This window comes from Micromys minutus, assembly GCF_963924665.1.
Source record: "Micromys minutus genome assembly, chromosome: 10".
Classification (NCBI taxonomy): domain Eukaryota; kingdom Metazoa; phylum Chordata; class Mammalia; order Rodentia; family Muridae; genus Micromys; species Micromys minutus.
In genome coordinates this window covers 19,916,876-19,940,908 of record NC_137979.1, presented here as the reverse complement: position 1 = coordinate 19,940,908, position 24,033 = coordinate 19,916,876, and the positions used below count along the sequence as shown (strand labels likewise).

Genomic DNA, 24,033 nt, shown 5'->3' with positions numbered 1-24,033 from the left:
AGGAGCAGGCTTCTAGGCTGGATGCTTCTAATCTCCTCTGCATAGCTGCCCCTGTGAATACACAGGGGGTGTGGCTCCAAGTCCCACAGACCCTTCCATTCCCATGTCCTTCATAAACTAATGTGTCAGGTGCTCCAATATAATCCCAGCACTCGGTGGGCAGGCCAGCCTGTGTATCAAAGTGAGTTAGGCCAGCGTGGGCTACAGAGTAGAAGCCTAGTTCAGAAGGAAGATGGGGTATTATCTACAGGAATCCTTCAATGAGGTCCAAGGATAGTCTAGGGGCTCTGAACAAATGCTGAAGAGCAGAAAGAAGCAAGCAAGGTTTGGACGAGCAGAATGACTGGTTTGGTTGGGGCCTCAGAGCCAGAGCTCAGGGCTATTGGTATGTGTACTAGAGGCAGCATGGAGCTATGGAAAGTTGGCTGCCAATCTCTTATTAAAATAACACCTGTGTTTCAGACAATCCTGTGAGCAACTGTATCTAAGACCCGCCCAGAAAGGTACTGCAAGCCAACCCACACAAGGATGGCAGAGGGTACAAATGGGGCTCCTGGAGGGAGAGGGAAGGAAAGCTCAATGGAAAGAGATTCCAGTTTGGAGAAAGGTGGTGCCCAGCACAAACACTGTAGCAGGCTGGCTTTTTGTTCTGTTTACAAGCATGTGTGGTATGTTTAGGATAGTCGGCCGACACCCGACACGTTGCAGATGATGAATAGAGTTTACACTTGCTGAGTACCAGGAAATGACAGAGTGATCTACAGATGGATGAAGAGATAAAAGGTGCTCTGAGTGGCAGGACAGCTGAGGGCTGGGGAGAGAGGGAGGGGATCTGTGCGTAAGAAATGCAGATGCCTACGGATGTTATGGAGCATAAAACCCAGAAAGCCTGTGCTCTGGACGAGATATGGTTGGTAGTGGGGCTGGGATGTGGCTCAGTTGTCTGTGAAAGTCCCCTGGTATTTAATCCCCAAGTCCAGGGCATTAAATACAGTGTGTGTGTGGCGGGGGTAGGGATGGGGGGGCACATATTGGAAGGAAGATAGGGAGGGAGGGTGGAAAGGCAACCCTTCAGTGCCCAGGCTTAGGAACCCAATAGCACTGTCACTATAAGTGACCCCAACAGCTCAAGTCTGAGTCCTGGAATGGTGGATGGACTAAGTTTACCTAGAGGAAATAAAATCAGATGATAAGGGTTATAGTTATTCTTTCTGCTGGTACATATAAAACGCTCATGTGAAGCCATGAATGTGAAACAACCAGAACATTCGAACAACCTGTTCCCCCAACCCCATATGCACTCACGCCTCTCAAAACCTCTTTTGTGAAGAATCCAAAAGTGAAGGATGCCAAAATAATTCCAGGCCTTGATTTATCACTTCACAACTGGTTCTGGGCACCCTGCACCCCCCACCCACTCCACACCCTTTCCACCCTTCCAGAACGTTGCTATAAATTCTGCCGTCAGGGCAGGCATGGTGGTGACAGATGTCACAGTGGCAGAGAGGAAGGGGAAGTACAGATCCCAGCTGGGAACAGAGACGCTTCACCCTGGTGAAGGCTGCTCCCAGGAGCCTCACAGTCTGTTCCTGCTGTTCCATTCACCCAGCTCCTTCCTCCTGCCTGGCCCTCCCCTCCTGAAAAATAAGCCTCCCTTCTACCCCTGCTTCTACCAGGGCAGCTTGACTTGGGTTCTTTCGTGAAAAGCATCAGGCTAAATTTAGTATTAGAACCATCTGAGATGGTTCATGCCCAGAATCCCAGCATATAGGAGGCCAAGGCAGGGAAATTCCAAACTAGTCTGGGTTAAACAATGGCATCCTATGGAGGTAAAGAAGGAAGAGGAGGAAGAAAGGGAGGAAGGAGAGGAAAAGGGGGAAGAGGAGAGACTACTATATACACTGAAGACAGAGTCTACTATATACCCGGACTGTCCTCAAATTCAACATGTAGCCAAGGATAACTCTAATCCTCTAATCCTGCCTCTTTCTTCTTCCCAAGAGCTGGAATGACAGGCACCCACCACCATAGCTGGGGTCTATGTAGTACTGAAGACTGAACTCAGGTCTTTGCATGTGCTAGGCAAGTGCTCTACCAACTAAGATAGTAAGCATCTTTGTTGTTGTTGTGAGACAGTCTCTCTATGTAGTTCTAGCTGTCCTGGAACTTAATATGTAGACCAGGCTGGCCTAAAACTCAAAGGAATTCTCCTACCTCTGTCTCCTAAGGATTAGGGGTAGATGATACCATGCCTGGCCTCAAGAGACTTGATATTAAGAATGAGAAAACCCTAGGATGCAAAGTGCCAGGGAGATGTGTGTCAAGGACTGTGAAGTCACAGAGATAGGAGGAAGAAATTCTGGTGTTCTGTGGTGCAATGAAGTGACTATCATTAACGAAAAGATGCCGTGTGCTTACAGATGGCTATCCTTTTAGCACTGTGAAACACACACTATTCTTACCTATGGTCACTCAGCTGTGATCATAAAAATCTTAAAACATTATCCCTTCGCCTGTCTGAAACTTTTACTAAACATGACCATCTCCCTTTCCTAGGCACTCAGCCCCCAGTAACTTAACTTTCCACTTCTGTGACTTTTTCAGATCTCCTTGCTAAGTGACTTCAAGCAGTATTTCCCTGTGTCTAACCTATGATCAAGAACAACCTCCAGATTCATAAATGACAGAGCTGCTTTCGTTTTAAAGGCTGTGTAATACTGCACTGTGGCTGAAATGTATCCCCTGGTGGGAACTTCCTGCTTCCCTGTCTGCTGCTAAGGATGCTACAGCAACCACTGGGTGCTGCTGGCTCCTCAGCAGGGCGTGGGGCTGCTGGGATTTGTTTGTTTCTCTGAGGAACCTACTTCTCCCTAGAATGTGTCACAACACACATTCCCACCAACAGTGCATAAAAGAGTCTCTCCCCCCACATCCCCCTAACACTTCCCCACCATTATTTCGAGGAACAGATTTCCCTAACTTTCTGCTGTGGATCCAGCCCTTTTCAATTCCTTTTCACACATAAAGCCATATGTAATCTAGAAACAAATCAGAAAACTGGTGGCCCCTCAGTTTGAAGACAAGGGAAGTGCTTTACACAGAAAGGCAGATTCCATGGAGGAACTGGGGGTATTCCCAGAAGCCTGTTCTGCTTCTCAGTCCCTGCCTCACTTCCGACCTCCTCAACCTCTCTCCCTGCATGCCAGGCAAGTGCTCACTCTCTCACTTCTGAACCACCCGTTTTTCACCTTGGTCGCTATGCACGCACCCCCATGTCCGCCCTTGTTTCAACTGTAGATCACCGCAGGAGAACACAGCAGTCTGCCCGTCTACCCCATTTAACTTCAATCTCCAACACTGGTGTGTCACGGAAAATAGGCACTTTTGAGAGTTACCAAGCAGGACCAGGGATCCCTCACCTTGACTTCATCTGGTCACTGTTCTTGGCTAGACTGAAAAGCAAAGGACTGCTCAATGGGGGTGCTTCTAACTTATGAAGACCTGACAACTGATTTCACATTCATGCAAATTCAGCATTTAGGAAAAAAAAAAAAAAAAAAACCAAATTAAGAAAACAAGAGTCCAGGAAATGAACAAACCTCCTAGAGTCTCTAACTTGCTGACAGGAGGCAGCAACAGCCTAGGAAGGTGCCCCGCTGTGACAGTCCTCTACCGCCCTATGTGACAATTTTCCTTTTCTAGTCTTTCTAGTCTGTGTATGCTGCTTGGTACTGTGGAGCCTGGAAGAAGTACTGTTTAGGAAAACTGGTCCTTGTTTTTGAAAACCAGTTATGGATGGATGGATGATTTCTGTTTGTTTGGTTTTTTCCTTTCCTTTTATTGTAATAAAACGCATGCTACAAAAGTTACCGTTTAAGAGTCTGAACTCATCAGCAGCGCTTTCTCCTCACCCCCTCCCCAAGGGAAAGCTCACACCCGTGCAGCCTTTCCCTCAGCATCCCACTCCCCAGCCTTGGTGATTACCATCTGCTCTCTGTGTCATGGCTGACCCTGTTCTGCACATTTCATACCGAGGAAGCTGCAATATGTGGAGTCCTTTGTATGTGGCTTCTTCTACTTATCGGAGTCTGTACTGTAGGAGCCATCATCTTCAGTCCTTTTTATGGCTGAATAGTATTCCAGTATATGGCATGTGTTAAACCTTCCCTGGAAAGAACTCCGGTGGCTACATTGTAAGAGGCTGTGGGCTGCCAAGATGGAGGAATTTATTGTGACACATGGTTTTTCTGTTAATGTCTGCAGACTTTTGAGTATTGACTAAGGGACTCAAATGCAAGGGCAGTCTAGCCATCCCATTCACAGTACACTTTCTATCCTTATTCAGACGTCATCTTCCTGACTGACAAGTCCTTTTCAAAAGCTTAAACAGAAAACCCTCTTCTGCATTATTTAGTGGTCTTTCAAGGGAATCCAATCAAGCTATCTTATGCCAGCTTCTCAGAATCATAATCCCAAGGGACAACCTCTGCTCTCGGCATGCTTGCTCCAGAAGAAGCTGAACAGCCGAAGCTTCCCACATACTCTGTCACAGATGAAAACCTAAATATAGCCGGGTGGTGGTGGTACACCTTTGAGCCCAACACTTGGGAGGCAGAGGCAGGTGGATCTCTGTGAGTTTGAGTCCAGCCTGATCTATAAAGTGAGCTTCAAGGCACAAGACAGGGAGGGCTATTACACAGAGAAACTTTGTCTTGAGAAGAAAGAAAGAAAAAGAAAGAAAGAAAGAAAGAAAAGAAAGAAAGAAAGAAAGAAAGAAAGAAAGAAAAGAAAGAAAGAAAAGAAAGAAAGAAAGAAAGAAAGGAAAGAAAGAAAGAAAGAAAACCTAAAACTAAGGTTCAAGGCCAGCGAACTACAACTTAAGTGCTCCTGCAAGCCTGCCTTTGGTTTGGCTTTTTTCTTCTTTTTAAAGATTCTTATGCTAAGTATGGTGGCACATACCTCTAGTCCCAGAACTAGGGAGACAGAGGCACAAGGGATCTCAATAAGTCTGAGGCCAGCCTGGTCTACATAGTGACCCTGTAATGAAAAACAAAACTTTTACACTGATATATTCTTTATTTATATGTGTGTGGTGGGGAGAGGGTCTAGGATCATGCATGACATATCCCATGTGTAAAATCCAAAGGACAATTTGTGGACGTTGGTTTTCTCATTCTGACATGTTGGGGCCCTAGAGATGGAACTAACGTCATCAGGCTTGGCAGCATGCAGAGTGTATGCAGTCTCTCTGGCCCATGAGCTTACTTCTCGAAGGAGCACTTCTGAGAAGAGCCCAGAGAGATGCCTGTTAGGGTTTCTTTCCTCAATTCTGAGGCCTGGTAATGCCTGTGTGAAGTGCTTATCCCTTTTACCTTGCCTGGCTCTCACCAAGATTATGCCTGTCTTTAAAGACTTCCTGTAGTTGAAGACCAGATAGGAAAGGGTTTTTCAGAGCCACACCCAGGAGTGTCACTAGACACTGTCCTTCCCTTAGGAAAGGCAATAAAACTAAGACAGGAGCCTACAGGAAACTTCATTGTCTATGTTTGTTCATTTCCTTTCCAAGTCTATTTTGAAAGGTTCCAAACCTCCAGAAAAGACAGTATAATACAGGATAACTTAGGCTAATTGATAAATAATTAATATATGCAATAAGTAACAATTAACATTCATTTTCTCTGCCTGTGCAGTATGCTTAAACTTTGGAAAGCAAGATGCAAAGACCTTGGGCAGTGCACCGTTCTGGTTTGCTTCCTCTTGTTGCTATGAGCACCATGATTACAAGTGATGTAGGATAGGGGCAGGCTCTTTTCTTTTTTTAAACTCCCAGGACACAGTCCACTACCAAGGGAAGGCAGGCAGGAACTCGAGCAGAAACCATGAAGAAATGCTACTTCCTGGCTCTTTCACTGGATCATCTACAAGCTTCTTATGCAGTCTACCTGCCTGGGGACAGTGTTGCCCACAGGAGGCTGGGCCCTCCTGCATTAACTAATAATCAAGTCAACCCTCTCCACCCCCAGCCCCTAGGCACAGCCTCAGCTGGAGATTCCCTCCTTGGGTGGACAGTGTCAACTGACCATTAGGGCACATACCTAATTGGCATTATAATCATAGTACCTCTGTCATACCCGACAGTTTCTTTAGAGCCAACCACGGACACATTGCCTAATACGCAGTCCACATTCAAACACTTCATTTCCTATTAGTTGGGTACTTTTATTCACTTGTCATTGTTAATAGATACATGTCATTATTACTATTGGAGGGCCTGAATTTCAAACTCAGGGCCTAGTACATGCCAGGTAAGTGCTCTACCATTGAGTTACACCCCAGCATTTCTCTGAAACAGGGACTGGCCTTTAACTCAGAAGCTTCCGACTTTGCAGTCCAGTACTGTGTATGTCCTTCAACCCAGAATCCAATGAAGATCACGAGCACACCGAGCAGCCACAGCCTTTCCCATTCATGCATCTATGGACATTCTTGCGTCTTCATGACACCAACTGTCCATGTCTCACAGACTGTTCCTTGGTTTGAATGGCTCTTGTGGACTCTCTTAGTTCAAGTTATTATTTTTGGCATTAAAAAAAAAAAAAAGAGATGTGATATATCAATTCCCACTGTCCTCAGGGCAAAACCTATGGCTGCCAGCTCCACCCGAGGGTCTTGCTGTTCCATAACTTTGCTCAGGCACTATTTTTCTCCTTGTAACTAATAACCCACAGGGTGACACGTTGAAGCTCAGTATCCCTGTTTGCTATTTTGTCTAGGTTGGTTTCAAACTCATATAGGCTCACATAATTCTCCTGCTTAACCTATTGAGTGGCCGGGGCTAGAGTTGCATGTAACTATATCTGGCAAAAGGTGACTTTTACAAATACACATTTAGCTTATTATATTTAATTATGTGTGTGGGTACACGCAAGTGAGTGCAGGTGTCCATGGAAGGCAAAGGCACCAGACCACCCTGTAGGTACGGGCTGCTGCGAGCTGCCCAGCACGGAGGCTGGCATACTGAACGGCAATCATCTGGGAGTTAGTTCTACTTCTTCCTCTAGTTTCCTGGCATGCAGAGCTTCCTTCCTAGGTTTACTTCCTCATTAGCGAAAGTGTAGTTGTTGGTTGCTTCCTAAATATTCCACGGCTGCCCAATGATTCTCTTGAGATTGGTATCTGATCCTTTGCTAAAGATGATCCCTTAGACCTATCTGGGAAACCTGCAGGGAACTAAGTCAGGCTATGGGGTGCAAGGTTTTTATTGCTGTTTTGTAGGAAGACTTTACTATATTGCCCAGGCTAGCCTCAAATCTTTTCTATACTTTATTTAATGTGTGCGTGTGTGCCTAAACATCCCTACCTTCACACTTGTGCATGCCACAGTGCAGATGTGTGTAGATCGGAGGCCAACTTGTTAGAGTTGGTTCTCTCCTTCCTCTATGGGTCTTGGTGGTTGTCAGGCTTGGTGGTAGACATTTTTAACCAATAATTCTTCTCACTGGCACATGGATTCAAATTCTTGATCCTGAAATTGGGGGCATTCATCGCTGCACCAGGTTCAAGAACCTTTTAACCCATTTCTTTAACTAGTTGCTAAGTGAACTCTCTCGATACGGTCACTCCTGTCTTTAGTTCTTGTCATTTCCTGATTAGTCCTTGGACAAGGTCCTCAGTCATGGTTTTCTATTGTGAGATTGTTTGGATCTTGTACTGATCTACTGATTCTTATATATCCTCTCGTCTTTTAATTTTACTTTATGAAGCATTTCTTCAGGTTTATGTTCCAGTCTGTGAACTTACAGGGAGTTGGCCGGAGGTTCTTTATATTTATCGGTTTCCAACCAAAGAATACTTCTTACATTTTTTTCTCCCCCACAAAGAGAAAGACAGGAAGTAGCTGATGTATGAAAGCCAACCTCATTGTACATCACTAAGTTCAACACTTGTACCTTTCGGAGATGTGCAGTTATTTAAAGTTTAGGTGGCAGGTCCATTTGGCAACAGTGAAAATGGTGTCATTCTTACAATTAGTTCAAGGTTACTATAATGTTGCTCTGTTAGAGACTGTCTGATCTTGAGGTTTTCTTAAACGTCTAGTGCTTGGCATGATTTGACCAATAGTTCCAAACCCAAGGGTCCTGTAGAAGATGACATGGAACCCTTTCCTAGTGATCAACAACTCCGTGAAGAGCCTGGTAACTGAAAGGACTATCAAAGACCGGCCAGCAGATAGGGTCCCATGGAAATGTTACAGCCCATCCCTCACCTCACATAGGTGTCTGTGTATCAGGTGTGGCCTATGGTCTCCCTGTTCAGCACCTGCCCTTCACTCTGGGGCTTGATGTCTGCAGCTTGCTTTGCAGGCTCCCTGACAGCTGGCACAAGGAGAAAACAGTCCTGCATTTCCCTGTCTGTTCTTTCAAGTAGCTCTGTAGGCTGTCTATGACCCTCCAAGAGTCCAGCTGCAGAGACAAAGCATGGCTCTAGGAGCCCATCCCAAGTGGAATCAGTCCTGTCTGGACAGCCATCCCAAGAGGGCCATGGAGTGGCTGGTCCTCCCTTTTCAATGCGGCAGCTGCTTCACGAAGTGAACTCATTTGGGGGAAACTTTACCTTTCCCCTCCCACTCTCTCGTTTTGGAATACATATACACGCAACAACAATCTAAAAGATAGAGGCCTTGGGCTGGAGAGATGGCTCAGTGGTTAGCAGCACTGACTGCTCTTCCAGAGGTCCTGAGTTCAAATCCCAGCAACCACATGGTGGCTCACAACCATCTGTGATGGAATCCGATGCCCTCTTGTGGTGTGTCTGACAGCTACAGTGTACTCATATACATAAAATAAATAAATAAATCTTAACAAAAAAAAAGGTAGAGGCCTTGAATTTGAGGGGGGAGAGGGAGGGGGAGAGGGAGAGGGGGGAGAGGGAGAGGGGGGGTAGAGGCGGGGAGAGGGAGAAGTTGGGCAAGCAGGTAGGGAGGTGCATGAAAAGGGGTGGAAAAAGAAAAGGAAAAAAATATGATCATGCTTTAATTTCGAAAATTAGAAATAAAGAAAATAGTTTTCACACTGCTACGATTACCAAAAATCCACCTTTGTCTCTCTGATAAGATGCCACTGAGTTGGCTGCTTAGGCCATTAATGTTGCAGAACTGTACACAGTTATCCCGCATTGCCAGGTATTAAATCACCAATAAAATCACGGTTTAAAGCACATAGCGGAAAGATGGGCATGATGGCTGGCCCTGAAAGTTACTGAGGCAGGAGGATCTCAAAGTCAAAACTAGCTTGTGCTGCATAGCAAAACTTTCTTTAAGACATACTTGCAAACAGTCATTTTCGAAAATAAGCTACAGAGTTTACCATAAAGAAATATAGTAACTCCTTTCAAATGTACTTTTGGGGACCATTCCATGCTGTTATATCCTATAACAACATACTTCCAGATGGCTCCACGTTCTGCAACACATCAGGGAGAAATTGGCTGTCTAGGACAAACAAAACAAACCAGGGGATGGTAGCATTTTATGGGTGTTGGCTGGGAGGGTGGGATGGAGCTCAGGCGTGAGGCCTTCCAGACATGTAATCTTGAGCTGATGAACAGAGAAAGGTAGTGAAGACAGTACAGAGAGAAAACAGAAAATGAGGGGGAACTAGAAAGAGAAGAAAAGGGAGAACAGAGAATCCATGGAAGAGTCCTCACCCACAGAGCTGGAGCTGCGGTCTGGGGATGGGTAAATGGGTAATTTTGGCTCCATCAGGTTAGCCCATGTGGTCCAATCCAGGCTGGCTCCCTTGGGGCTACTAGTGCTTCAGGGCTGCCAACTCAGGGAAACCTGGCTAGACGTGTGTCCAGCATAGTCTCACAGGAACCCGGGCTCCTAACTTTTAACATGAACATAGGAAAATAAGACATTACCATTTGCGAAAGTCATGACCCTCAAAGTAAACACACTGGTTCTGTGGAGGTAAGTTGGCAGATACCCTCAAATCCCCAAGCAGAAATTCATCGGAGACTCCTTATTTCCTTTTGTCCTCAGGAGCCAGGCAGCTTTCCTCCCGGTAGTAAAGCTAGACATGTGATTGGGCTTCTTTGGCATAAGTGTTAGAAAGAGAATTTAAAATACAGTTGAGTCCATTTTGAATGATGCTACTAGTAAAATTAGTAAATTTACCCTGCCTCTTTCACACACACACACACACACACAAACACACACACACACACACACACACACACTCCTCTACCTCTTTAACTAGCTGATTCACCTTTAAGGAACAGACTCTGTTGAAACCAAGTAATGTTGAGCTTGACAAGGATCAAGTGGCTCCTGCGGTTGGCTCTCCTACCCTCCAGATAGAATACTGTGTTACAGGCACTTTCCACTTTACAAAGTGTTTGCAAATATGGCTTTGTTTGGATTTTAGTATTACAGTCCCAGAGGCTCCCTGTTTTGTTTTCCTCATGAAAAATTTGCCAGGCTAGCAAGATGGCTCAGCAGGCAAAACACGTGCTTTGCAATTTTGAGACCAGAGTTCAATCCCTGATATCCACAATGGAAGAAAAGAAAAACAGCTCCTAAAAGTTATCTTCTGACCTCCAATATGCCTACTTGTTCATCCTATGGCTGAAGAAACCCCATACTTTAGTTATAGGGCTTGGAGAGATCAGTTGGGTACCGACCTGGAAGCCTCCTCTCTGGTGGCTAGCTTTCATAGTATCAGAAGATGCTGGGCAAGTTGCCAAGGAAGAAAAGTTACCAACAGTCCTAGCTAGCTGAAAAGCTATAAGACGATAACTGCAGGACTAACAAGGCATTTCAATAGTATAAGATTATTACTAATATTTTTGAGGATAGCCAACAACTGCCAGATTGGACTTAAGACTCATTCAATTGGAGAGAAATCATGTTTGGTACTATATAACCCTAGAGGAGAGCCTTCTACTTCTGTTCTGCTAAACTGATACTGTTTCTCCCTGCCTTCCTAGAGCTTATCCTTAAACCCACAGACAAAGGAAGCTACTGCCTCTGCATTATAGAACTTCTTTTTATAGCAGATGTGGGTTATTACAAAGATCAACTATGACCAAAGTGCAGAGGATAAGAAAGGTGGGATGCCTACCCCCAACAGGACATCTGTGACACAATCCCTACACCCACAGCTCAGAGAACATTGCAGAAGACTGTTAGAACCAGAGGACCCGGATACTGTATTCATGAACACTCAGCAATGTGGCTCCTGTACAGGACCACACCAGTTGATAGTCTTACAGAGACGGGGGAAAGGATCGCATGGCTCTATCCCTAGCTGAAGTGCTACAGCTAGTCATGGTGGCCTAGTGAGGGAGAACCCGTTTTCTTCAGGAACAAGCACAGTGACAGACTGTCTAAGTCTAAGAGTTCAGTCTATACCCAGGTACATGCAGGCAGCGCTAGCTGAACTTAGTAGGTTTTGCAGACTCCAAAACTATGATAATTACAGAGCGAGAGGACATGGATCTGAGGGGCATCAGAGGGGTTGGAAGTGGGAAAGAAGCAGTGGATATGATGAAAATACATCCTATGAACTTCTAAAAAAAAAAAAAAAAAAAAACAACAACAACAAAAAGTTGCCAAAGGTCTGCTATTTATCCACCTTCTAGCAAAATGGCAATCTCATAAGGAGAGAGAAAGACTTGAAATTCATGATGAGCATGTCAGACACAGCTTAGGGAACAGTATGAGAAGAGTCATAGGCAATAGTTCAAAGCGGGCTTACAGTAAGATGAGGGAGCAGAGCCAGAAACATGGGTGTTGGGAGGAGAGGGACGGAGAAAAGCAAAGTAGATTTTAGAAGAACTGTAAGTGTAACCTAAGAAACAACAGATTGGAGCAGGACCTAGTAACACACACCTATAATCCCAGGAATTCAAGGTCATCCTTGGTGACATAGCAATTCTGAGGTCAGCTAGGGCTATGTGAGACCCTACCTCAAAAATCCAAACTGAAGCAAAAGGTTCAATGCTACAGTGTGCCAGATGTCTTACTGCCACCCAAGGAAAATGAAAGGCACATCCCTGATTCTTAAATGGCAGTTGGAATAGTGAGGATAAAAAGGCATTTTAAACTCACAGGATATACAGAATACACCAAGAGGAGTTATTGTGGCTGATGTTAGACAAGGGTAATGTCAGAGGTCATAGCATAAAAATGCATTGCAGACCAAACAACACCAGACTCCACTCTGGGCTTTTTTTTTTTTAACAAATTGGCTAATGGAGAGAACAGTAAGAATTCTTACTCTACTTGCATGTACACTGAAGATGACCTTTGAGTGTTTAAAATTCCCTTTGTTCCTATTTCTATTTGTTTAAGCACATACGGATAGATACAATTAAGATCCCATTTGCTACATTAAACCCATGGGTATGAGCAGCAACACGCTCACTGAGCTGTCTCTGATGTCCAGAAACTTCGGAAGTGCTGCATTCCAGCTGTGTCGTAATTTCATGGAGTCGTGAACAGCAGGTTACTTATTCATTGTTCAATAAGCACTTTGTTGTGGTAAATCTATACGGCATAAAATTTACCATGCCATCAGCGGCCAGGACACAGCTGGGTGACGGTAAGTACGTTCTCACTGCTGGGGCACCATCACCACAGTATCTACCCATTGTCTAAAACGGACATTTTCCTCTTCTTTGTATCACATAAAAGTCATCGAAATGACAAACATATTAGATGCCATTTTTGCAATACTGTTCCTTCAAAAAAAAAAAAAAAAACTTTGCACAAAAGTTGCTTCTAAAGGAATCACTACTTTAAGGGCGAAAGGAAACATGGGCTATTTGGAGTCAGAGAATTTTTGGGAGCCACTCAGTAGCCACGTGCTTTCTCAAGCACAACCAGGCCACGCGTCCTACTGAGGCACGTCCGTCCCTGGGAGTGAGAGACAAGGCGCTGCTGTGGGGGAGGCTTGTGCCACGGACCCAGATGACACCCACAGCTGACATAAAGATCAATTTGCTGCTAATCTGGAGAAATTGGCCTCAGTAGTCAGGCTCACAGGCAGAGAAAACCAATAGTGATTTTAAATGAACCACAAATCAGTTATTCCAAGGAATTTAACATGGTTCACTGACTGAAAATTGTCATTTCTGCCTGCCTCTGACATAGAAAGCAAAGGTGAGCCAAAAAATAAATGCCAATTCACTGCCAGGGTTCTGTTGGAGCCAATTAATGGATCCCCAGAGCTGATCGAAATCTTCACTAATGCAGCAACATCTGGAGTCAAGTTATTTAAAGGCTAATACCAGGGCTTACAAAACTGCGTTTCAGAAGAGCCTAGTAAAGGCAAAGCATCGATCTTACCTTCCCTTCCTCCCACTCCTCTCCCTCACCCTCTTTCTCTTCTCCTTTTTCTCCCTTCCTTCATTTCTTCTAGAGTGCTGGAGATGGCGCCCAGGGCTCTGCAGAAGCCAGGCAAGTGTTCCATTACGGAGCCTCCCCTCCAGTCCCTATTTATTTTTAACTTGTACACATTTCCTGACACTTCCCAAACCCTCCTACTTTATTCAGACACAGTCTCAGGTGGGCATCTATTTCCTTGTAGGTGCAGGTGAGCCACAGGTCCTTGTCACTGAGCATCAGGCAGGCCCTGCAATGGAGTTACTTCCAAGGCACAGTGCTGCGACACAAGAGTATGGCAAGAAGAGATACTTCAAGTTGTTCTTTGCTGCTATGGCCGCTTTAGATTTGTTTCTATTTAACTTTACTTAACAATGCTTCTTGTTCCTCCTAAGCAATGGAGAGGACTGCAGCTCACGTTAAACAAGTGCTTCACTGTGAACACACACCAGTAACAGGCTGGGGCTCAGTACCTCTTAAACAGAGTGGCAAGCATTAAGCAGCCAAGAGAACAATGGATACAGGTGGACATCTCCTACTTCGTACAGAAAGAGGGTGACACCATGTGAATAATTGTGCCTTGGTGACCCGCAGATACCCATACCTCCTAGGACTCATTGTATAGTTACACATTTTAGAGAAGAGGCATGAGATCTTGCATCCAATGCTTCCATTTGGGGAATTTCTTCCAGGTCACATTCAAACATGTAACTAGCAATCATCGTCTAAGGGCCGTCGTGCCAACTGGAGAGACAAAGCAAAGGAATCTCCAGTTATGAATGCAGAGCCCAAGGGAGCAGCCCGCATTCCAGCCCTTCACTTCCCTCTCCTAACACATATTAAGCCCAAAAAAACTTCTCTTTACTTCCATCCAAACATTTCTCACTCTTTCTTCTTATGCAATGCACGGGAATTTTCCTTACAAACACAGCAAACATAGCAGTGGCCACTCTAACCCAAGTGAGTGTAGACAAGGAGGCAGGGGTGCAGGGGGAGGGGTGGGCTGCTCGAGTCTCGTCATGGAGAAATATGGAAAAGAAAAATCACTGGATTGCATGGAACAATGACCATTTTTACATATGATTTTACATATGAAAAGGGGAAGTGGTCCAGGGCCCCCTCAAGCTTTCTGCAGCTTAGGCAATTTCAGCCACAACTAGAATCCAATTAATTTCAGTTTATAAATACAAAAGAAAGTCAACATGTGGATGGGGGGGTATTAGAGCAGGAGAAACTCAAAGGTTAGGCTGGGGTAGCTAAGTGCTCTTCCTCCCATCAGATCTGCATCAGCAGAAGGCACACTCTGTCCCAGCACTGTAGGGCAGTTCTTACCCTACCCAGGACGAGCTGCTCCCTCGGGGGAAGCCAATGAACTAACTGCTGAACAGACCACCAAAACACACAGGATGCACTTATTGGCGATGTCACAGTCAAGGCCCATACAGGGCGATTAGTATTCAGTACGAACAGAAATTGCTCTTAGGAAGGATGCCTTATCATTCTGCACCACACTGAGCAAAAACAATAATCTAGAAATGATTGTATTTGTGGTCAAGCCTGATTCCCTGATGATAGCAAACGTCAGTGCCTCCTCCAGTAGACCCTGAGGCTTCCAGGGCGGCCATGGCCTCTGACAGCTCTGGGGCTGTCAGCCTCTATCAATCACCTCCTATTAGGTAAAGGTTTTCCAATTTTGTGCTTCTCTCAAGGGCTTAGTTTGCCCGGATTCAGTTGCAGCATTGGCATTTGAACTTAGTGCTCCTCCTGCTCTCATTCTCCAAATAAATGCCGTGAGAAAAGAAACAAGCTCCCCCTAAAACCAGGCAGACCACAGCGATATGGTCACATATAAAGGGCATTCTGACTACAATAATAACATGCGTTGCATGGACTCCAGAGTGGAGTATGTGAGGGCCAAGAACGGGGAACTTCTGAGTTGGCCATTTAGCTCCTGAAATGACTACCCACGAACACAGCAGAGCCATGGTGTTCGCGTGGGTCAGACAGGCAGGTTTCCTATTTACTACATCAGTTCACTGCTTCCTATCGTTTCCTTCATGGTGTTTCTTCTCCTAGACTATTCTAGAAAGGTGTGCAACAGTTTTAAATGGAATGAAAAGGGATTACACATAAAAGAACTCCTTATGGAATGGAATCTGTCTTACTTTGCAATTCCAATTGGATGGATTTGCTAAATTAATAAACTAAACCCCCAAGGCAGCGGCCACCGGCAACATCAATATTACACAGATTTTTCTGTATCAAATGAGAGACTTCAGTGTCTTGTTTGTTTTCACTTAAATGTGAAAGGGTACCAGAAGCAGAACAAGGAGAACAGGAAGTGATGGAGAGCGAACTGAACAGTGCGGGCCGAGGGGCTAACACACAGATGTGAGAGAGATCCACTTTATTTGGGATACAAGGCACCTTTTAAGTGTCAATGTCTTTAATATTGGGAAACTTCATTTAAGGACCCAGACTTAGGTTTCTCTTTAAAAACAACAGCTGGGCAGAGGTGGCATATACCCTTATGCCAGTACCCATGAAGCCAAGGTAGGTGGATCTCTGAGTTCAGAGACAAGGCCAGCCTGGTCTACAGAGTGAGTTCCAGACAGCCAGGGCTACACAGAGAAACCCTATCTGAAAAAAGAGAAACAAACAAAAAACCAAAGCAATAATGACACACCCAGACGACCCAGCAGCCCCTGGCTTCCCTCTGCTCTGCACACGGCCACTGGCTCCAATCTCAGCTGCCTACCTCAGGCAGGACATCTGCTCTCCGATTCCTGAAGGCAAATGAGGGGCTGAAAGAGGTTTGGAGCTGGAAGATGGGAATGGTGGAGCATGCCTATCATGTAAGGGCCCAGGTGGCTAAAGTGGGAGGATTGGGAGTTCCAGGCCATCCTCAGCTACAACAGTAAGTTCTGAGTCAGCCTGACTGCATGAGACCCTACTTAGAAACAGAAAAAGAAGATGGAGGGAGAAATGGAGTTGTAGAGAAGAATTCAAGTCCATGGGTCAGGGACAGAGACAAGGTGCTGTTGGCATCGTGAACGATTGGTTGGGAGCTAAAGACACAGGCCTGGGCATTCAGGAGAACTTGGGTCTGCAAGGAAGAACTGCTGGGTTCCCACAGTTGCCCACAGGAAGGAGAAGTAATGGTATGAGAAAAAAGAATCAAGAAAAATGAGGATCGGTGGGGTGACCTGCAATGCCTCACTATAAGGCAGCACATTAGTAAGGGACATTGACGACGATGACCTATGTCAAGAAATGAAGCACAGGGCTACTTTCCTTATAGTATATGGAGAAACCTCTCAGGGCGGAGGGGAGTGGTCTGTCACCTGTCCCAGGCCTTGACCACACCTACTACTCTGAATATAGACTCATCCTCCACACATAGCCTCAAGCTCCTGGGTAAATGGGCTTCTCATTTCCCAGCAGCCCCTTTGATCTGGTCTACAGAGCAAGCATGCTTAGGTTTGTTGCCACTTCAGTATGCTCAGCAGCTTCTCCTACTCATCCTTCAGACCTCTGCCCCAGAGCTGTGACCTCTTGGAAAGAAAGCCCTGTTCCCCCAGGCAGACATGGGCCTGTTCTGTGGTGTTCCCCATGAGTTTTGAGGAGCCCCCTCTTGCCCTATCTTTTAATTCTTGTTTCTGGCTTGGGGGCTGACATGTTGGTGACGATGCTTGGCAGCCACACTGGGATAAAAGACGGAATGGACATCAGGGGACAAGGTGGCTTTGGAGGCAGACCTTCACTGTGAAGGCCTGGGTACCTCCCCACATCTGTGAGGAAAACAAGAGGTTGAGCAATTTCACTAGCTTATTTCAACAAACTACAATAAGAGGAAGAAAAAGCAAAGAAACATCAGCCAGGAGACATTTCTGCTAAACACTTAAGATAAGTTATTCCTTGCTCTAAACTAATCGCTCGTGTTTGTGGTAAGGGCTGTAAAACAATTCATTGAAAGAAAACACAGCTCTGAGGCTTGCTATAAATAAGTTGGACAGCAGATAATTCACTTTCTTAGGTTTCTGTATAACTAATAAATTACTTTTAATGTATATAATGCTTTGCTTGCATGCACGCAAGAGCACCACATTTGTGCAGTGCTACAGAGGCCAGAAGAGGGGTTGCAGACAGCTGTGAGCTGCTGTGTGGCTGCTGGGAATCAAACCTGAGTCCTCTGGAAGAGCAGCCTCGGGCTCTCGACTTCTGAGTCATCTCCCCATTCCTCTTATTACTTTATATGGTTCAAAAGAGTGAATATAAGGGGCCAAACATTACAATCAGCATAATGCAACCGCTAAAGACAGCACCAGTGGATTTCAGGGCTGGCGATTTCAGTCACAAACTCTCAAAATTCCATAAAAAAAAAAAAAAAAAAAAAAAAAAAAAGCCTGACCAAATAAACCAACCTCTTTTTTAATTCAAAGAAGATGCTAACTTCATGATTCTACAATTATTTCTATATAATAATATACTATAATGTATACTAATACACACACACACACACACACACACACACACATTGTTCTTAAGGGTTTTTTCTGTGCTGGTTTCAAAAGGATAAGTGTCTCCAAGTCTTACCTATATTGCCAACCAACTTAAGTCAACAGGTTAACATAGCTGATCCGAGAACTAGTCTCGACCACTGTGGCACCTGAGTTTCCTTTGTCGAATCACCAGAATAACCAAGTATATTACTGTTGCTGGGACACCTCATCCCGTATCCGAGCTGCTTGGGGACTGGAAGTGCTTCAGATTTTTGTTATGTTTCTGTATTTTAAAATAATTTGCATAAATATAATGAAATCTTGAAGAAAGAAAGCAAGTCTAAACACAAAATCCACTTGTTCCACACACGCTGTGTGCACACAACCCGAGCTAATTTGGCACAACTGTTTGAACACAACTGCATTTTGACAGCAACTTATCACCCAAGGCCAGAGATGAGATTTTCCACTTGTGGCATTATGTCTGCAGTCTGGAAGTTCTGGAGTTTGAGGCACTTCATAGCCTAAAGTTTAGTAATAGATGTCCATTTGCCTTTGTTTTCCTCATTTAAGAGAGAGAGAGAGAGAGAGAGAGAGAGAGAGAGAGAGAGAGAGAGAGAGAGAGAGAGAGAGAACAAAAGAGACATACAGAGGGGCAAGCAACTCTCCTATTCACCCAGGCTGCAAGGGCCACCCACGTGGGACTGCACTGCTTGTGCCTGTGACCCCGCTGCACCTCCAGGGGAGCTGCAGGTAGATCCAGGTCGGGACAGTGCCTGTGCAAGGTCAGCAGGGCTGATTTTCAACCACAGCATCACAGAAATGATAACATCACAATGGGTGTGCTTAGACAATATTACGTAATGGTCAACATGCCAAGAAGCAAGGCTCCAGCCGTTGAGAACTCCTAGTCTGGCCCTTCACAATTGGCTCTCTCCTCAGACTCAGACAAGGTTCTATTTTGAATTCTAATGAGGATCAGCCACACTGAATATTTAAACTGCAATTACAAAGATCCCACTTTTATGTAAATGTCTCTAATACAAGAAACAGATCTGAAAATGTATCAAGGAGCCAGGGGGAACCTATCAGTCTAATTTGCCTTTGCAATCTAGGGGGGAAACAGCATTATTTTCTACTTGATGTTATCACAGAGGGTTCGTGAAGGGGGGTGACTGGGAAAGGAAAAGGGAGAAAAAAACACACAAAGATCTTGGTAAAATTTTCAGGCGTAGGCTCTGCAGTGAAAGGACCACAGAGAAGTGCTTGAACCTTTGTTAACAACTGAATAAACAAACGTACTGCCCAGCCCTTCTCCTGTGTGGCCCCTTGTGATCTGTATTTATGACTAGAACTTCGCTCCCTGCTCAAGAATCTATGACTGATCCGTCGGGCTGGCGTGGGACATGTGTACATGCCGGGGAGGGGGGGACACGACAAATTACAACCTAGTGTTGCCCTCCTTTCAGTTAAAGGATGACTGGCCTGCTGCTCTCTACACCTTGCTCTCTGCTTCCCAGTTACAAGGCCGGGGAATGCCCTGTGAGCTGCAATCAAGTGACACTTGGGTGAGCCAATTACATCCATTCTCAAGCCTGTGTACCTTACCGTACAGGAGTGCATGTGTTCACACTTACAGGGAAACCCAGCCTTGCCTTTGAGAAGAACTGTTTCTGAGCCTTTTGGACCATCTGTTTGCTCCTCAGATGTGATCACGGTGGTGAGGAGAGGAGCTAAAACAGAGGGCTAGAGCTCAAGAGGGCTGAGGTGGTCCCCAGGCCTGAGGGCTGGTTTGTGAGAAGGTAGAAGGGTTTGGAGCAGCCAGCAAATGAAACCCCAGAACACTGTGAGCCTAAGGAGCTGTTCTGGGAGGGTTCTGGTGAGTGGCGTGCCGACAGAAATGTGACAGTAAAGGCAAGACTCATGAGGTTGCTGAAGACTCTACTGAGACTTGCAACTCGAGGCCATTCCTGTCAGATTCTGGTTCAATGAATCTGGCTTCAATTTATCTATTTTCTAGAATTTGGGTGAGGAAGAATTAAGTAAAATATTAGGATAACTTTTCTGGTGGAGTTAATTACAAAACATGACATCCAGCAAGTGGCTCGGCCATTTCTCACTGCACGGTCACATTTACAGTGGGCAGCGTGATGGGGAAGGATAAGGCTTGAGGAAGAGGGCCTGAGCCCGTTTAAAGTTGCTTTCTCAGCAAAGCATCAATGCTGGCTTTCCACTCTCACAAGCTTTCTGTCCACAGGGACTTTGTCCTTCACACCTAGACCCTGAAACGTTGAAGATAAAAAGATATGGGTTCCTTCCCACATCCATCTCTTATGGTTTGATTCTTGCACAAACCTGAATTTGCTAGGTCTTGCTTTCATTGTGAAGGAAGAGGACAGCCTTGTGAGGAGTACTGTTGCAGTAAATATTAAGATGGATGATTTATCTCTTTATTGGCCCCCTCGGGGTCTCACTCCGCAGACGCCACTCTCGTATGGAGCTGAACGCACGAACTTGGTCACCAGGGAGAAACAAGATGGAGCTGGTGAGAGCAGACTTAAATCCAGGTGGGCTTAATCAGTGATAGGCAGCTATGAAGATTTTAAGGGTTTCTGTAGATCATTTCATCTCATATAGAAGGGCAGTTTGTGTCTTTGTCCACTGGATATAATCTTATTGTATAGAGGGTTCGTAGATTGAGAATTGAATACATAAACCTGCACGAAAAGTTACCAGGCTTTGGAGTAATGTTTGTGTGGGGCAGAAGTGGAAAGGAACACGCCAGGGCGGCCCACTAGGGATAGAACCAGCAGGGCGGGTGGAGTGAACGGCCTGGGAAAGGAAATTCCCAGGAGAGGGCGGCTCGTGGATCGAGCGATAGTCTGTGTGTTCGGCTCCATACTAGAGCGGCGTCCATGGAGCGAGACCCCGAGGGCCAATAAAGAGATGAGCCATTCATTTCAATATTAACAGCAACAGAGTAAAGGACAGGCTGGGATGTCCCTATACTTCTCACAAGAAGAAAGCCAAATGGTGAATAAAGTCAGTCCAGATCACTCAAGTTTTACTGTTTTACTTTTATAAACAAATCAGCTTAATAGATCTGGTGCACCTTTATAAGACAGAGCACGGAAAACTAGACAAGGACTCCCAGTGTGACTCTTTGTCACTCTCCTTGGGTCAAGATGCTGCACAGGTGAGAGGAACACATAAAACTGCATCAGAATTGCTACACAGTGACAGGTGCCTGCATCCGAACAGCTGCGCATGGCCTCTCTCTTATTTGTCCTATTACTGTTTTCTTTCTTTTTCTCTTTTATTTTTTGGTTTTTTGAAACAGGGTTTCTCTGTGTAACAGCCCTGGCTGTCCTGGAACTTGCTGTGTAGACCAGTCTGGCCTCAAACTCAGAGATCCACCTGCCTCTGCCTCTTAAGCACTGGGCTTAAAGGTGTGCATCAACATGCCTGGCTTATTATTATTATTATTATTATTATTATTATTATTATTATTATCATCATCATCATCATCATCATCATCATCATCATTTACAACCCTGAATGGCCCAATACCCACAGATATCCTTCTGTCTCTGTCCCCTGAGTGCTAAGACCAAATGCATGTGCCATCAAGACTGACATGCTATGCATAATGAATTCTAATTACTCTCGAACTCTACCCTGGACCTCCTCGGTGGGAGCCTCTGGCCGCCTGGAATCAGCACTCAGTCTTTAGGTAGACTTTTCTATCAGCACACAGATTCCTATTTGCCAAGCATCATGAATTAGTGACTCAAAGACAGAATTACCAAACACAAGATTTTTATCTCGGTCATACCAGGGATGGAAGCTGCTCTTGGCTGTTTTACCGTGAGTTCACTAATTAAGCTTATGGTTGAAAGAGAAAGCATAAAGGAAACAAAATTGCCTTGAAGACTCACAAGACTTACCACCAAACTGCACACTGTAGACACTTTCCCAAACCATTCATTTCTATAAAACAGACACACTTCCCAACTCGGCGTTTAAAAGAATGATTGTTATACCCTCCGAACCTTAGCCGTTCTGTCTGAATAAGACTTAAGCATGTTCTAGCAACTCTGATGTGTCATCAACTGGGACTGCAGCACTAGGCCATGCTCCTCTTCACCATATTAGAAGCAGCATAGAACACTCAAAGAGTGAACTACAGGCAGCTGGAGCGACTGCTAACTCTTACCACAGGAAGTTGACTTTCTGTCCACCAGGGTCACTCGCCTGGCTTCAGTGCGAAGCTTCTCATCTGTGTTCTCCACAAGGTTGGCAAGGTCATCAATGATTTCTAGAATAGAAATCAGAGAGGGCTGGTTAATTCTTCCCAGTTGATATCTCCCAGTTGATATCTCCCCAGTTGATATCTCCCCAGTTGATATCTCCCCAGTTGATATCTCCCAGTTCATATCTCCCAGTTCATATCTCCCCAGTTCATATCTCCCAGTTCATATCTCCCCAGTTCATATCTCCCAGTTCCACCACTGTGGTACTCCTGCCGTGCCAAGGCATGAACTCACAATTATGCTTTGAAAACTGAAATTCTAATTCAGAAAGGCAGAAACAAAAAGAGGAAAAATGACAATAAAAAAATAAATCTGCATGGATAAAGTGACTCATTTGCCATACAAGCCTGGCCACCTATGCTTAATGACAGGAACCCACATAAAGGTGGGAGAGACCAACACTACAGAGTTGTCCCCTGACCTCCACCCACCCCATTATGTGCATGAGCATGCACTCATATACATTTTTAAAAAATAACAAAAAAGAGAAACAATTTGTCTGCTTTTAAACCTAGTTTAAAACAATCCTATTACAGGAAATAGAGACATCAACAATGGAGGTGGGAACCACACAATGAATTTCAGTTTAGGCAAGTATAGAAGACTTCACAGGTAGCCTTAGCAACTCCTGAGCAAAAGAGAAATCCAGGGGCTGGAGAGATGGCTCAGTGGTTAGGAGCACTGGCTGCTCTTCCAGAGGTCCTGAGTTCAATTCCCAGCAACCACATGGTGGCTTACAACCATCTGTAATGGGATCTGATGCCCTCTACTGGTGTTTCTGAAAAACAGCTACAGTGTACTCATATAAATAAAATAAATACATCTTAAAAAAAAAAAAAAGACAAATGCAGGATTCAAAGCCAGAGATGCTAACATAAGACACATTGACTAGAACCAAATCCATTTAAATAATGAACTAAGAGTAAAAAGACACCACCAAGGTACATGCATGTGACAATACAACCTCAACTAAAGGGCCACACGAGATGGGGAAGACAGGAAAAGAAAGAATTAGCCCTTATCCTTTATGGCAAGTGTTAATACCAACCAAGATCATGGCCAAATTAATAAAAGCAAGCTTTTTAACTCTTGTACATAGGTTGTCCCTCCCTAAGCTGGGGTTTAAGAGATCAGCGTTGGACATGGGGAAGATAAAGGTTTTTGGAGCCCAGGGGTAGGAGTTTCCAAACAGGGGATTTGACAGACATAAAGGTGAAGTTACAAAAGCAGAACATAAGCATAGCAAGTTGGGCCATAAAACCTCCTGAAACAAAGACATCGGTGCAAGGTGGGCACAGCAAGGTGGGCACAGCAAGGTGGGCACAGCAAGGTGGGCACAAGAAGGTGAGCCTAGCAAGGTGGGCTTAAGAAGGTAGGCATAAGAAGGTGGGCATAGCAAGGTAGTCATAACAGTTTTTTGAAACAATGGCAAGGTTGTCAATTCCTGGAACAGACAGTACAGAACCATTTGTGGTTAATGTTATAGGCAGGGCACAGCCCAATCCTTGAGAAACAGATCTAATCACAAACAGGAATGCATCTAGCTTGTTTTTATTATAAGATGGCTTTCAAACCCAAGAGAGAGGCAGACTGGTTTATAACAAGTCACAGTAAGCCGTAAAGTTAAATATATAGAAACTTGTAACTTTTTAAAATCATTAAGACCTCAGTGTTTTATGTCATTTTGGTGAGCATTTAGTAATTCTTACCACTTAGTAATTACTGCCTCTTTAAAGATCCTTTCTATAAAGTTCTTTTTTTATGCTAATCTTTAAAAGGTGAAATTAAAGCACATTTAAATGTATTTTAAATGACATTTAAAATAGCATAT

General features: G+C 44.8%; 1 protein-coding gene across 3 annotated transcripts in view; it reads right to left on the bottom strand.

The window, feature by feature from the left end:
• Positions 1-24,033, bottom strand: part of STX8 (syntaxin 8) — a 217,647-nt gene that overhangs the window by 61,991 nt on the left and 131,623 nt on the right. For all 3 annotated transcript variants that reach the window (XR_013975177.1, XM_080923415.1, XM_080923413.1), the window contains one exon: positions 22,106-22,207. Coding sequence is in view for 2 of the 3 variants with exons in the window: in XM_080923413.1 (XP_080779539.1) it covers positions 22,106-22,207 (102 nt within the window). In the remaining variant the exon portion in view is untranslated. The remainder of the gene's footprint in view (positions 1-22,105; positions 22,208-24,033) is intronic.